The sequence below is a fragment of the Condylura cristata genome, unplaced genomic scaffold, assembly GCF_000260355.1.
Source record: "Condylura cristata isolate star-nosed mole 26May11 unplaced genomic scaffold, ConCri1.0 scaffold00028, whole genome shotgun sequence".
Taxonomy (NCBI): domain Eukaryota; kingdom Metazoa; phylum Chordata; class Mammalia; order Eulipotyphla; family Talpidae; genus Condylura; species Condylura cristata.
In genome coordinates, this window is record NW_004567129.1 from 27,369,298 (window position 1) to 27,383,740 (window position 14,443).

Below are 14,443 nucleotides of genomic sequence, written 5' to 3' on the forward strand. Positions count from 1 at the left end.
CCCACACCCCAGATCTTCTCTGCATAACTAAATCTTTAAAAAAGGAAGTTAGTGTTAAAAAAAATTAACCAGTGGGTAAAGCAACAAGGAGAAGCTGCAGTTACCACAATGGTGCAAAGTGGGGCGGCTGTTATGGGTGCTGGCAGGGTGCTCTGGGCCTAGCAGCGCTTAGTAAGCCCGCCACTGGCCAGCCAACCAGGTTAGAGTTGAGGAAGCTGCTGCCTTCCAGAGCAGGGGCCAAAAAAATAAATAAAGCAACACCCCCATCAAGGGTTCTGCTCCCCCCATCGAGATGGCTGCCTGGAGCCACCGTCTTTCCAACAGCCCCCTTGTTAGGACTTGGGGTGGAATTCAGACCAGGACACTGTGCCCAGGTCCCCTCAGGGTGGAATGCCCCCCAGGAGAGTGTTGTCACTCGCACCAGTCGGAAGACCCTGTCTGCAGTCTGAAGGGACAGTCAGAGGGCCCGAGCGCCAGGCCCTGTTGAACCAGAGCCTGTGATTCACTGGGAAACAAAGACCGGCTTGCAGACCATCAGCCGAGAGCGCCTCAGTAGTCAGGGAAGCGATGGGACTGGTCATTCTTCAGGGACAAGCCCAAAGGAAGGAATGTGCTCAATCCCCAGCCCAAGTAAGTATTGTTGCCCAGAGGGAGTTCGCAGGGCCTGCAGGAGAGTGCTCCAGGTCTGGGTGTAGGCTGTGGGGTAGAGGGTAGGATGGCCAGGCAGGAAGGCCCGGGGCTGGACTAGCAGAACTCTGAGAACCAGTGGAAGCAGACGTTTCCCTGGGACCTCTGGAAGTTAGGGAAGGTTTAAAGCACTAGTTCTCAAGGTGTGACACCCTGCCCCAGACCACTGCGGGGCTAGAAAATTGCTACAAATACAAATTCCTTTGACCTGGGGATCAAAAAACTGGGGGTGGCATCTAACCATCTTGATCAACTTTTCTTTGGAGTTTGGAAACCACTAGTAGAGAGTGAAGTCAGCTTTGCAGTTCATCAGTAATGCAGCGGGCCCTAACTGACAGGGCATCAGAATACAAATGAAAACTGTGTGAGTGAAGGTCGGAGGCTGGGGCTTTCTTGTGTGCCATCTGATTGGCGGCTCATATATGTAAGAGAGGGCTGCCCGGCTCCCTTTTCGTAGAGGAGGGTAAATACACTATTTCCTCACAGAGACCAAACTCGGCCTCTTTTTTAGGAAAACTTTTTTTTTAAAGACCTATGCATACAGAACTGGGGTACAAGCCAGAGGTGTAAAGACGATCAGAGCCTTCACCAGAGACAGAGTGGGGAGCAGAACAGGCAGATCAACGAAGTACACTGCTGAGGGGAGCAGTGGGGAGACAGGAGAGGTCTGCTGCACCATGTGGGTCACCTCTGGGGACGGGGATCGAACTTGAACTGAGGCGGCTGCTGCCAGCTTGCAGTGCTGCGTCCTAACCCGTGCCACCAGGGAGGGCTCTTTGGGAAAACTTTTGATATGAAAATCTAATTGGGTAGAAGTGCGAACGAACCTAGCTCAAATTCCGAGTCAAATCCTGTCTCTGGCACCCTCTGCCGGCCACACCTCGCCCGCCTGGCTTTGGAGCGACTCCGACACCACTCCCAAGCCTCACGCGCCTGTTGGGCCGGCCACGCGTGGGACCGGCAGGCGGAAGTCGGTTGGGGAAGCGCGGGCGGCCATTTTGAAATCGGGCAAGAGGGGCGGGACTGGAGCGGCCAGTTGACGGTTGACCGGTTTTAACTAGGTGACTGGTGCCACGGGGCGGGGAGAAGAGGGAGGCGCCTGGGGCGACCCCAGGAAGGGATGCGGGGGGCGGGGGAGGGGCTCAGAAGGGCAGGTAAGGGAAAGGGAAAGGTGAAGAGTGGAGAGAGAGGGGAAAGGGAGAAAAGTGGGATCCGGCAGAGGAGAAAAAGGGAGAGGAGAGGGCGGAGAAAGGGCGGGACGAGGGGTAGGGTGGGGCTAAGAGGGAGCGGGTGATGAGTAGGGGCGGAGCGAGGAGAAGCCGGGCTTAGAGCGGGTAGGTGTCCAGGGCATGGAAGAAGGTGGCGAGCAGAGGGAGTGGGGCGAAAAGGTGCCGCGGCATAAGAGGAAGGTGAGGATCCAGAAGGTAGCGCGGGCGTGGGGCGAGGAGAAGGTTCAGGGCAAGGAGAGGACTGTGGGCGAGGAGCTCCCGAAAGGCGAGGAAAAGGCCGCTGGCGAGCGGTCCCAAGGCAAAGAGAAGGTCTCTACCAAGAAGGGGCGGTGTGAGGAGGGGCGGGGTCACCAGGAGGGGCGGGGCGAGGAGCCGGCTCGTCTAGAACCGGTCTCCAAGGAGGAGGGCAAGGGGCGGGTCGATAAGGGGCAGGTTGAGGAAAAGGGGCGGGGCAAGAGGCGGAAGCAGAGCGAGGATCCCGCCCAAAGCGATAAACAGGGGCGGGGCCGGGGGAAGGGGCGGGGCGTGGAGAAAGCCCGGGACCAGGACTCCGACAGGCGCGAGGTTAGGTACAAGACCGGGTTCCAGAGCCCGGTCCGAGCCAAGAGAAAGGGGAGGTACGATGAGAACTGTGGGGGCGAGGCAAAAAATGGAGGCGGGGCCAAGCACAGGAGGACCCGAACTGGGGAAAGTAGGTGGAGCGCAGCCAAGGCGGGAAACAGAAATAGAGACCCAGGGAAGAATAAGGGCGGGATAAAGAGCAGGGGCGGAGCAAAGAGCGGGGGCGGGGCAAGGTTAAGAGGCAAAACGAGGAAGCTGGGAGAAACCAGAAGCCTGGGGGTGGGCAGTAGCATCAGTAGGGGCGGGTCCGGGAGTGTTTGCAGAGGTGAGAGCCGGAATAGGAGCAGACGCAGGACCCAGAGCCAAGGCAAGGTCTGGAATAGAGGTGGTGCCCAGAGCAAAGTCAGGGGTGGAGCCAAGAGCAGTGGCAGGGGCGGAGCCCGGAACAAGAGTAGGTGCGGAGACAGAAGCAAGAGCAGAGGCGGGGCCAGGAGCAAGAACAGGGGCGGAGCCAGGAGGAAGAGTAGGGGTGGGGCCAGGAGCAGGTGTAGGGGCGGGGCTAGAAGCAAGAGCAGGGGTGGGGCCAGGAGTAAGAGCAGGGGCGGAGCCAGGAGCAGGTGTAGGCGCGGGGCCCGGAGCAGGGGTAGGGCGAGGCGGTAGACCAGCGTGGGATCTCCCAAGACGGCTTCAGAGCGCAGTCTTGCCGGTGGGTGTTGATCCCTGCATTATCCAGGTTCGAGCCACGTTGTGTGCTGCTTCGCGATGATGCCCCCTGGCCTTGTGTGGCCGAGACTCGGAGTCCTGCGGGCACAGTGGGCACTGCTGGCGGTGCTATTAGCCCCGTGGAGAATATGGGCGGGGATAGCGGATATCCCGATGTGCACCTGGCAGGTTGTCCTAAACAAATTTGAGACGGTAGGCAAGTTCTCTGGGAGCGATCGCTTCTTCGATCAAGAACCCCTGAAAAGAGTGAACCTAATGTTCAGATTCTTGGTGAATGCACCTCTCCATCCTGACGAGGTGAGAGGGCTAGGGGTGAGGGGAAAGGGAGGGCTTTGATCCACACCGCACTGAGCGCTGGACATTTGCCCAACTTCTGCTTGCAGAAATACCTGGGCTTCCCTTACTACCTGAAGATTAATTACTACTGCGAGGGAGAGGTGAGTGGGAGCAGCGAGAGTGGGGATCAGTATGCATGAATCTCATTTTACCATCACTGAAATAGTAATAGTGGTGGTACCACCAGACCTTGGAGACCTGAAGGAGTCAAGATTCCAGGCACATGATAGGTGCTCAAGTAAGATTTTGTTTTGAGGGTTTGGGACTGTTTAAAAAAGTTGAGATATAATTTATTATACTATTACTGTTTCAAATGTATATAATTCCGTTATTTTTTTAGTATATTCACAGTTGTGCAATCATCACTATCTAATTCTAGAACATTTTCATCACCTCAAGAAGAAACTCTGATTGTACCCCCCCCATCCCTTTAGCTGTAGGAGACCAATAATCTACTTACTGTTCATCCGAATTTGCTTACTCTGGAATTTCATATTTAAATGGAGTCATATAATATGTAAGCAGTGTGTCCGATTTCTTTCACATAGTGTGTTTTCAAGTTTTAGCCATGTTGTAGCACGTATCAGGCACTTCTCAGCATGAAGAAGATGGCTGGAGCTGTTAAATTGACTCTGACCTCGCCCCCCAATGGCACAAGGACAGTCTTGTTTTGGGGGTGTCTCCAAGCCTTTGTTTATACTGTTGCAGACCCTGGGACTGCCTTCCCTTTGCTTCCTTTCATCTTCAGCCTGCCTTTCCATTTCCTCTGGCCCTGCTCTGCAAACTGGCATCTCTGTGAGGCTGTCCCAGGCTGCCCCTCTGCTGATCTAGCTCCAAACCTGTAATCTGGCTTCCAAAGCCTATAGACTACATTTTCTGAGCAGCAGAGTGTCTATTCTCCCCATCCAGCCCTGGAAGATAAGCTGGTAAAGGTGGGATCATGGCAGGGGGCCCCAGAGACTATGTTGAGGACATACCTCTGGGGCCATCTTGCCCTCAGGTATCTGAGGCCCTGGTCCGCAAGGGCCACCTGACAGGGCTGAAGCCCTTTGTGCTGGTCACCTTCCAGTCACCTGTCAACTTCCATCTCTGGAAGATGGAGCAGCTGCAGATCCAGATGGAGGCAGCGCCCTTCCGCAGTGAAGGTGGGCCCCGGGGCGCCTGGAGGGGTCACAGCCTGAGAGTGGGATGGAATTTCTGGGGACTTCATTAGGGCCCATGACCAGGAAGGGAGGTTGGTGGGGCTGTGGGGGGTGTTGGGGGGCTTCAGTGGAGTGTGTGGCCTGACACATACCTAGAAGAAGCCAATAGGGTGCATGACCGAGAAGGGGCCTGGGGCATTGCAAATCTCCTGGCATAATAAAGATATCACTGGGCAGCAGCTCTCCTGCCCTCCTGTGCCTGTGCTGGTGTCTCCACCTGTAGACCATGCTCTACATGCTCTACCTGTTCTCTTAACAACCTGTCCCTTACGGGGCACCTCTTTCTGCCCACTATGTATGTGTGACTGTCTTTCCACCCCCTCCCCTTTCTATAATAATAAAAAATAAAACATAAATTAGGGAGTGGCATGGAGGGGGCTGCTAGGAGGCCCCAGCAACCTCAGTGCCCTCAGTGCCCACTGCCCCCGAGCAGAGCCATGCAACTACAAGGATATATGTGGCATGAGCTGGTACACGCCCATGCCCATCAAGAACGGCAGTGTGATCATGTACGTGGATGTCAGCAGCAATGGCCTAGGGCCCTTCATTCCTGATAAAAGGTATCTCCTCCCGAGCCCAGGGCGGGGGGAAAACTTGAGGAGGGACTCTGGAGTCCCCAGGTTCCCCAAGAAACCAGGAAGACATCAGAGGGAGGAGCGCCGCGGGAGAGGGGGTGGCTGTGGGCTGTGGCAGAGGCCTGGCACCCCAGCCCTCACCTGGACCTGCCCCACACCTGCTGCCAGGTTTCAGATGAACATCAACGGCTTCCTGCAGAGCAACCCAGACAGCACGCTTCGCTTCACTGTGGGGAATGAGGTGAGGCGCCGGCCTGCTTGGAGGTAGCAGGTAATGGGCTGGGGCCCTGGCTCCTACCCAGCAGGCAGCGGGCCCTGCCATGTGCAGCCGCCTGCCTCTGCTCAGCCACCCTGGGAGGGAAGGTTCTCGTTTTTTAATTTTTAAAAAAGATTTCTTTATTTAGTTATGCATGTAAGAACTGGGGTGTACTGGGGTGTAGGCCTGGTGAGTCTGAGCAGGGGTGAGGAGGCCCATGAGACAGACAGCAGAGTGTGGGGTGAGGCTAGAAGCTTGTTGGGAAATTGCGTGGGGTGTGGGGGTGGTGGGGTCAAGGCTTTGTCTTTATCCTAAAGGAAATGGAGCCACGTGGGGGTGGGGTTGATCAGCTCCCTCACCCCACAGATCTTTAATCTTGAGCCCCGGTACTTCGTGAATGCCTCCTCGAGGCCCCTGTGGTACACGGTGGACCAAGCGCCCGTGCTCATCCTGGGCGGCATTCCTGAGGAGAAGTCTGTTCTTCTCACTGATACCAACTTCAATGACTTCTTTCTTGTGGAGGTGCGTGGCGTGGCGCAGGGCAGCCCGTGGGCGACTTTTTAGCTCCTAAAATGGGGTGCGACCTGGAAGGGGAGTCAGGAACGCGTCTCCAAAAAAATGTGTTATTCCCCATAAGAGGGCGATAAGGGCCCTCCCTGGTGGTGCAACAGGTTAGGACGCAACACTGCAAGCTAGAGTCGTGGCTTCAGTGTGAGTTCGATCCCCACCCCGGAGCTGACCCACATGGCGTGGCAGACCTCTCCTGACCCGCCTGCTGCTTCCCTCAGCGGTGTACTTCGTCGATCTGCCTGTTCTGCTTCCCACTCTGTCTCTGGTGAAGCCTCTCACTGCCCCCCATTCATATAGAATTGGGGCTTGTACCCCAATTCTATATGAATAAATCTTAAAAAAAAAAAAGAGGGTGATAACTTGAAGGAAAGACAAGCTGCACCTGGGCAGCCGGCTTCCACACCCAGCCTGGGTTCTACCACCTCTTGGCTGTGTGATCTTGGGCCAGTCACTTGAGCTAGCTGGGCGGCAGGCGCCTCATCTGCTAATTGGGCATAATATTTCTATTCACCTCATGGAAGCATCGTTGGGGTGGTATAAATTCGGAGGAGTTGGAGACAGCATGAATATGTTGTGGTTGTAGCTATGATTACTAATTCTACCATTTTTTAAATCTGAAATCCAGAAAGTTTTGAAAAATTGTATTTCTCCAGGGTGAGGCTAAAACTCATTGGTAACCCCATTCTAAGGTAACAAAAGCTACTTACAGTCTTTCTTCATGTCATGTGGCATTAGTATTCAGATGCTGCCCTGCAGAAATACAGAGGAGCTTGCTTATGGGGTGCTGCCCCGGACCCCACTGACAGTTTCCATGGGAATGGTATGAGGGCCATCTTACCTCCTAAACTCAGGAAAATCCTGACTTGTGATATACATTGGTCTTCAGGCTTTCAGATTTAGCCTTGAGAACTTCTGTTACTCTCAAGAGTAGAGTCTGAACATCTGAAGCAAGTTGCTTTTGGTGGAAATGACAAAAACATGTTTAAGTTGGCGCCGCTGAGGCAGAAGTCCCACCCAGGCTGGCTTACCCAGGAAGTGGATTAGTAAGGGCGCCTAATGCAAAGTCCAGGTATAGAGCAGGCATCAGGTTTGGCTTGATCCAGGGATCAAATGTGTCCTCACATGGCTTTTCCTCCATGGGATGGGAAAATAGGGCATCTCTTCTTAGAAGGACACCCGTGTGATAAAGAATATGGCCCCACCCTTATCACCTTACTGGACTTTCATACCTCTTTATTTTTTTAATTTTTAAAAAATATTCATTTATGCATATAGAACTAGGGTACAGACCAGAGGTGCAGAGGCGGTGAGAGGCTTCACCAGAGACAGAGCGGGGAGCAGAACAGGCAGATCAACAAAGTACACTGCTGAGGGGAGCAGCGGGACACAGGAGAGGTCTGCCGCGCCATGTGGGTCGCCTCCGACGCCAGGGATTGAACTTATGCTGAAGCAGCTGCTGCCAGCTTTGTGGTGCTGCATTTTAACCCCTTGCGCCGCCAGGGAGGGCCCACCTTCATACCTCTCTAAAAGGCCTACGACCAGATGCATTTTACCTTGGGGATTAGGTCTTCAACATCTAACTTGGGAGACAGGTGTGGGGTTAGGGATCCGGCTTGGTTCATAACCCCGCACATTGCCTATAAAACCAGCTTGGCTTCATTTAGACTGCCTTTCAGGCAAGCCCCCTGTCACGCTGCTCGTGAGGTGGCTGAGGCTAGTGCCGGGTCAGTGGTCTGGAGAGTGGCTGGCTGTGTCCGGGTAGAATGAGATGGTTAACAGTGTGCCTGGGAGGCAGCTGTGTGTGTGTAACTGCAGGTGTCTCCTGTTCTGTGTCCCTCTCCTAATAAAACTCCTTGTAAAACGTGGAGAGAGGACAGTTACATATACATGCCTTGGGCCAAGCAGCGGTTCTTTGTACCCATACGGGTCCATTGACTGGTCTGGGCACCAGACCGCTGGCCCCGTCGAGTGTGCTCTGCACTGCCCACCCGTCCGGAGCACAGCCCAGCTGGTCTGTCCTGCCTGCTAGCCCATGTTGGGTACATTTGGCACCACGGCGCTGCTTCCTGGGGGGCAGGGAGGAGGTGCCTGGAGGCGGCCATGGAGACACTGTCCCAGCAGGCGGCGCCCGGGCCGATGTGGGGGCTGAGGCTGTGCGCACCAGCCCACTCCCCCTCTGCTCCCCTGCAGCTGAACATTGACAGCTGCTGGGTAGGCTCCTTCTACTGCCCCCAGACCAGCTTCACGGCCACCATCTATGACGCAGTGGCCACCGAGAGCACCCTCTTCATCCGGCAGAACCAGCTCGTCTACTACTTTACAGGCACCTACACCACGCTCCACGAGAGCAACCGAGGCAGTGGTGAGGGGCCTGGCTCTTGGTGCTCGAGGGAGGGAGCCCTGGGAGCTCAGCCGAGGGGTGCCTGCGTCTGGGACTGCGGACACTGGGCGGGGGTGCGGGAGGGACCCCCAGGCCTGGAATCCTCGCTGGCCTCCCGCATGGGCCTTCTGCCTTCTCTGTGTTGGGCAAGGCTTCCACCCAGACTCGCCCAGGAGTTGTGAAGCAGCTGAGGGGAGAGGGAGGCCAGAGCCAAGGCGTGATCAGAGAGTAAAGAGAGACTTGTGGTTCATTCCACAAGCCTCCCTGCGGTTCGTGTTCTTCGGCCCCCACATGGGAGATAGCAGCAGGGTCACAGAAGCGTGACCTCATGTGTGCTCCCAACAGCTGAATTTCTCTCCCTCTCTTAGGGATTTTTTTCTTTTTTAAAGATTTATTTATGTATGCATACAGAGCTGAGGTACAGGACAGAGGTGGGGGCGGGTGAGAGGATTCACCAGAGACAGCGTGGGGAGTAGAACAGGCAGATCGACGAAGTACACTGCTGAGGGGAGCAGCAGGCGGGCCAGGAGAGGTCTGCTGCGCCCTTGGATCAGCTCCCTCGCCGGGGATCAAACTCGTGTCACAGTGCTGTAGCTAGCTTCCTGGTGCTGTGCTTTAACCCGGTGCGCTACCAGGGAGGGTCCTGGTTTTGACTGTGGGAAGAATCAAATCCCTTTCTCGGTACAGAGAAAGGAAGTTTTAATTGTTTTAGCTGAAAAACCAGAAAACACTGGTTTCAGGCAAGGTTGGATCTAGAGGGTTCCTGTAGTGGATACCCTGCCCTTCCTTCTGGCTGCCGTGGTCTCTGCCTCCTCCTCCCGGCAACTGCATCCTAGCCTGCCCTCAGAAAGAGCTGCTCTGTTAGCAGTTGCCTCCTGGGATCTCTGATTTGCTCAACGTGGTCAGCCCTGACCAGGGCAATGCAAGTGTGAGGTGGAGCCAGCCTCATCTCCCGCTAGATCTGAGCAGGGAGATTTTCTCAGAAGCAACTGGAGCCCCATGTCAGGGACCCCGAGACGCCACATGGAACAGCTGCTCTGGCAGGGAGGACACATATGGGCTCTCTGAGGCCAGGAAAACGCGGGTGGGAGCCCAGGTCCAAATGCCTGGGCCTCAAGCCCCCCGCTGGCCCTGACAGGGAGCTGGGTGCGCGTCCTGGCAAACGAGTGCATCAAGAGGCTGTGCCCGGTGTATTTCCACAGCAACGGCTCTGAGTACATCATGGCCCTCTCCACCGGCAAGCATGAAGGTTACGTCCACTTTGGGACCATCACGGGTAAGGGTGGCTTCCGGCAGCCCAAGAGACCCCGCCATACCCTCTTACCCCTAAGAGTTCTCTGGGAGGTGTCTCAGGCTGGATGGAGATCTCTGTGAGGGGGGAAGATCCTTTGTAAGGCCAGGGCTGGGGCTGGGCTGTATATCTTTCATCATGAAATAGGTAAGTCATTGGTTTCAAAGAACAGAAGCTCAGTGCCAAAGGCATTTCCCTATAAAGAATTTGTGGGCGGATCAGCTTCAGGCATGGCTGGATCCAGGGGTTGGCAGGCCATGTCGTCAGGACTCCTGTCCTTCCCGTGGCAAAGCAGCATGTGGCAGTGTGACTACAGATAGCACAGGTTCTGGAGAGAGAATGCTCGGCCTCTGTGGCCAAGTCCTTTTGGCTTCATTTCCTTACCTGCAAAATGGGACATCAGCGGGCACACAGAACAGCCTTAGAGTACAGGGCAAGGTGACTCACGAGGGTGGTGGGGTTTATGACTAGCCCTGTGATTTGACCTCATGTTCAGGTCGACCTTGCTCTTGGGGCAGTTAAAGATGGCCCCCCAGGAGCTGGGGGAATCACCTCCCCCACTAGTTTGAGTCACCCCAAGAGAAGGAGAGAAACAACTCCCCCATTCGCTCTAGTACAAGTCCCAGGGTGGCCCAGCTGGGTAGCATGTCCAGACTGACATGCGGCCAAGAGATGGTGGACTTGGCCAGCTAGGGGGTGAGATCTGCCCTTGGGGTCCCTGGAGTAAGGGAGGCGCAGGCCCTCCAGCCTGCAGAAGTGGGGAACTGGTGGCCAGCGTGGAGAGCTGTGGGCAGGTGGGTGCTGGAAGGCTGGGCCTGAGCGTGATCTCGGCTGCCCCGCAGAAGGCCGTGTGTCCTTCAAGTTGATACCAAAGAGGCAGTCGGTGTGCGAGATGCTAACAGGTACCCTTCACCAGAGGGGTCTGCAGCGGGCGGGCGAGAAGGGTGGCGGTGTCTGGGGGAGGGCTGGGTGTGGCTGTCACAGGAAGGACCTGCAGGGAGGGGGCGGGTCCCGGTTCTGGGGGTGCTCCGGACCTCTCTTTTCCCCGTTCAGTTGCCAACTGCTCCATAATTTGGGCCACATACATTGACAACAATAGGAAACTGCTGCTGCTGGTGGAAATGGAGGGCCAAACCACTGCCAAGAATTTCCAAGTGGTCAGCTACTACATGGGTAACTGGGGCTCTGGGGGGCCACCGAGTGCAGAGCGGGGGGCGGGCAGGGGCCCAGGCTGTGACCCGCATGCTTTTTCTGCTGGGTCTGTTTCCAGCGGATGGGTGGGAAATGGCTGTGTAACTCCTGGATAGGTGTAAGGTGGAGAACAGGGGAGAGGCTCCGTAGGCTGGAGAAACCGGGATGAAGCCAGTGTAACTGGACCGCAGGGGAGAAAGGGGGTAGGCGGGGGAGGTGAGCCAGAGACCAGATCTGGAAGAGCCGTGAAGCGCTCTTGAGTTGACTTGAAGTAAAATAAATAAAAGAAGACTAGGGCTGCCACGCCCAGGGGTGAGGCTGTGCACTGCACTGCCCAGACAGGGGAGGCGGTGCCTTACTGTAACCCGCGCAAAAAGCCATCGCGAAGCGCCAAGGCGCCCCCCAAATGGGAGCCTCGGCGGAGCTGGGGTGCCGCGTCTTGCTCAGTTGCAGCTGTTACAAGCTCGGGGCCTCAGGAAATTTTGCTGTGTTCTTCCCACCTCTAGCCAATGATAGCCTGTTTGCCCTCTACACCATTCCACCATTCATCCCTGACGGTAGGAGGAAGGCGGAGGGGCCCTCAAGGGTGGGGTCTGGGAGGGGTTCAGGTGACCCCTCTTCATTGCCATGTCTACTCTGCCTCTGCCCTGGCCAGCCCGGAACCTGGATTTCCTGATCCTGGGGACAGTGTCTTACACCAGCTTCCCCATGATCCCCAAGGGCATGTTCTACAACCCCTACAACCACCTGCTGTTCATCTGGGGTAACTTCCTGCTGCAGAGGTAGGTGGCCAGCCGTGTTCTGCCCCGTCCCCGTTTGGGTGGGGACCCTCTGGGAAGTCACCAGGGCTTGAGTATGCCCAACCCCAGAAGTTATTAAGACTTAGGTGGGGGAAACAGGGTTGGGGTAATTGGGGCTGGGAGGGGGGGAGCTAATATTTTAACACTGGGGGACTTAAACCTGATACAAGGACTTCACCTATGTGAGCATGGGAAGAGGATTATCTGGGGTAAGGTTTTCACCCCTCGGGAGCCTGGAGAACCATGAAACACTCCCAGGGCTGTTGGCACACTGCCAGGTTGCCCTTTGAGACTCTTTACAGGGAGGCGGGTCCCCAGCGAGCGAGAGCAGAAGTTAGAATCCCGGGGTTCCTTTGCATGCTCTCACAAGGCTGGTGGAGAACTCAGGGAAGGATTCCTGCCTCCTGTTAGGCTTGAAGTTTTGGGGGTAACAGACTTCTGGGGCCTGAGTTCCTTTCTCGGACTGTGCAGCTATAACAATGAAAACTTCATCTACCTGGCCGACTTCCCCAAGGAGCTGTCCATCAAGTACATGGTCAACTCATTCCACGGGGACATGGCTATTGTCACGGAGACCGAGGAGGTGGGCCGCCCTCGCCTCTGCCGGCTGCCCCCGGCCCAGCCCCAGGGGCCTCTGTTCTCCCCATCAGGGTAAAGGAGCCCAGGGGAGGGAATGGCCGCGGGACCCTGGGGGAAGGCAGCAGACGCCCTCTGTGGAGATGACCCCCTCGATCTCAAAGAAGATGAGTGTCCTCCAGAGCCCTCGGCAGTGCAGAAGTCCGGAGCTCAGAGCCGGGACCTGGTATCCAGAGGGGGCTTCCTGATTCCGTCCTGGAGTTGTGAATTGCATAAACAGGGAGCTCCCCTGTGTGGCGACACTGGCGGCTGAGTCTGCCCCCTCCCCCTACCCTCGCAGGGCCCCTGTCCAGCTGGCAAGGCAGACCTGCTCCCACACTGTGGCAGACTAACAGCAGCTGCTCACACAACAGTCTGGGGCTGGTGCAGGGTAGCTTCCAGAAGAGGGACGATGGCCTGGAAACTGGAGGGGTCCTCCCGGCAGAGGCTCACGAAGAGATGAGGCTGAGAGTCCAGTGTATCAGGGCAATGTGGGTGTCAGAGCAGAGATAGGAAACTGAGGCCAAGGAGGTGGTAGGTGAAGCCCTGGAGGGGAGAAAGAGGGAGGCAAAAAAAAAAAGGGGGCTTGGTCCTAGGAAGCCCACCCTTTCGGGGTGCCTAATGTGAGGAGTGCTTAGGTTTAGGCTGGCTGCAGCAGTGAAGCAACTGGTCACGGCACGTGGGGGCAGGAAGCAGTGTGGCTTGGGCTGAGGGCACTAGAGAGGATACTGAGAAGGGCGGGAGCTCCCTGGGCTCCAGCTGGAGGCGCGTGACCAACCACCCCCTCGAGCGACTCAGCAGCGGGAGGTGTGGGGGTCACACATCCTTACTGCACACACTTATTCACAAACACCTGTCGCACCCCAGGTCTGGTACCTGCTGGAGGGCACCTACCAGGTGTACAAGCTGTTCCCCTCCAGAGCCTGGAGTGTGCACGTCCATATCCAGATGACGTACTTCTCCTCTCTCTATGCGCCCCAAGAGACCATGGTCACCCTCTTCTACGAAAACAGAAAACTGTACCAGGTGCCACAGGGGGCGGGGGGAGAAAAGGGTCAGCCTCCGGGTGGCTGCTAGCTGCTCCGCCGACCGCGCCCTCCCTCGGCAGCTGGTGTACCTCATGAAGGGGCAGCAGGGCTGGCTGGCCAAGAGGCATGTGCCTGTGGAGCAGCTTCTGAAGTACCAGCAGCTCGACAACCAGCACCTCGTGGAGCAGCACGGGTGAGGGGCCTGGGTGGTGGCAGCAGGGAGAGAGCCCAGGCACTGCTCAGCAGGGAGGCCAAGCCCTCCCCAGGGACGGCCTCGAGGGCTGTGGCGACAAGGCTCAGGGCCAGTGCAAGCCCAAAGGAGAGGCCTGACCCATTCTGGGGAGGGTGCATCAGAGAGGGCTTCAAGGAGGAAGAGGTGTGAGCCCTGTGCGCTGAAGAGTGAAGAATCGGCTGCCTGTAAGTCGGAGCAGGCTGTTGCGGCCCTAAAGGTGTAGCCAGAGTGTGGAGGTGAAGGCAGCTGGACTCCTGAGGCCAGCCCTGGTCACAGGGAGGAACTGGAACTTCACCTGGAGAGTCCTGGAGGCCGACATGAAGCGGAGGGGGGTGTCTGTGTCCGCACTGGAGTGTAGCTGGGGAGAGGTGGAAGGTTGCTGAGGCGGGTGAGCACCTCTGTTTTGCGGGCCCTGTAGGAAAATGTCGGGGACTCCAGTCTGAGGGCCCCAGGGACAAGGGGAGAGGCTGAGGAGGAGGGTCAGGGCAGAATTAGATTCGGGTTGTCAGCAGCGCGGAAGTGCGAGTCGGCCGGCGGAGGCCTGGCCTGGCGGTGGGCACAGATAGATCACTCGCTGGCCCCGCCCTGCGCAGGACCCACCAGACGCTCACCTTCACCAACTTCTGCCCCTTCATCGTCATCCGCCTGCGAGACCTGCCCAACCCGCAGCGCTACACGCGCCAGGAGCACTACCGAGCGCAGCCGCCGCGGGTGCTGGAGCCTCACGGTTTCCACAGCCAGAGCTCGCTCATCGTCTACCAGGGCCT

General features: G+C 56.9%; 1 protein-coding gene across 1 annotated transcript in view; it reads left to right on the top strand.

Annotated features, from left to right (window-relative positions):
• Positions 1-3,177: 3,177 nt before the first annotated feature.
• The window catches only part of CATSPERG (catsper channel auxiliary subunit gamma), a 20,306-nt gene continuing 9,040 nt past the window's right edge, over positions 3,178-14,443 (top strand). Inside the window, exons 1-16 of the mRNA XM_012730492.1 lie at positions 3,178-3,497; positions 3,584-3,637; positions 4,537-4,681; positions 5,172-5,298; positions 5,482-5,554; positions 5,936-6,091; positions 8,330-8,501; positions 9,658-9,795; positions 10,653-10,712; positions 10,864-10,983; positions 11,508-11,558; positions 11,657-11,783; positions 12,273-12,384; positions 13,284-13,442; positions 13,525-13,637; positions 14,270-14,429. Of these exons, the coding sequence (XP_012585946.1) occupies positions 3,240-3,497; positions 3,584-3,637; positions 4,537-4,681; positions 5,172-5,298; positions 5,482-5,554; positions 5,936-6,091; positions 8,330-8,501; positions 9,658-9,795; positions 10,653-10,712; positions 10,864-10,983; positions 11,508-11,558; positions 11,657-11,783; positions 12,273-12,384; positions 13,284-13,442; positions 13,525-13,637; positions 14,270-14,429 (2,025 nt within the window). The 5' untranslated portion in view covers positions 3,178-3,239. The remainder of the gene's footprint in view (positions 3,498-3,583; positions 3,638-4,536; positions 4,682-5,171; positions 5,299-5,481; positions 5,555-5,935; positions 6,092-8,329; positions 8,502-9,657; positions 9,796-10,652; positions 10,713-10,863; positions 10,984-11,507; positions 11,559-11,656; positions 11,784-12,272; positions 12,385-13,283; positions 13,443-13,524; positions 13,638-14,269; positions 14,430-14,443) is intronic.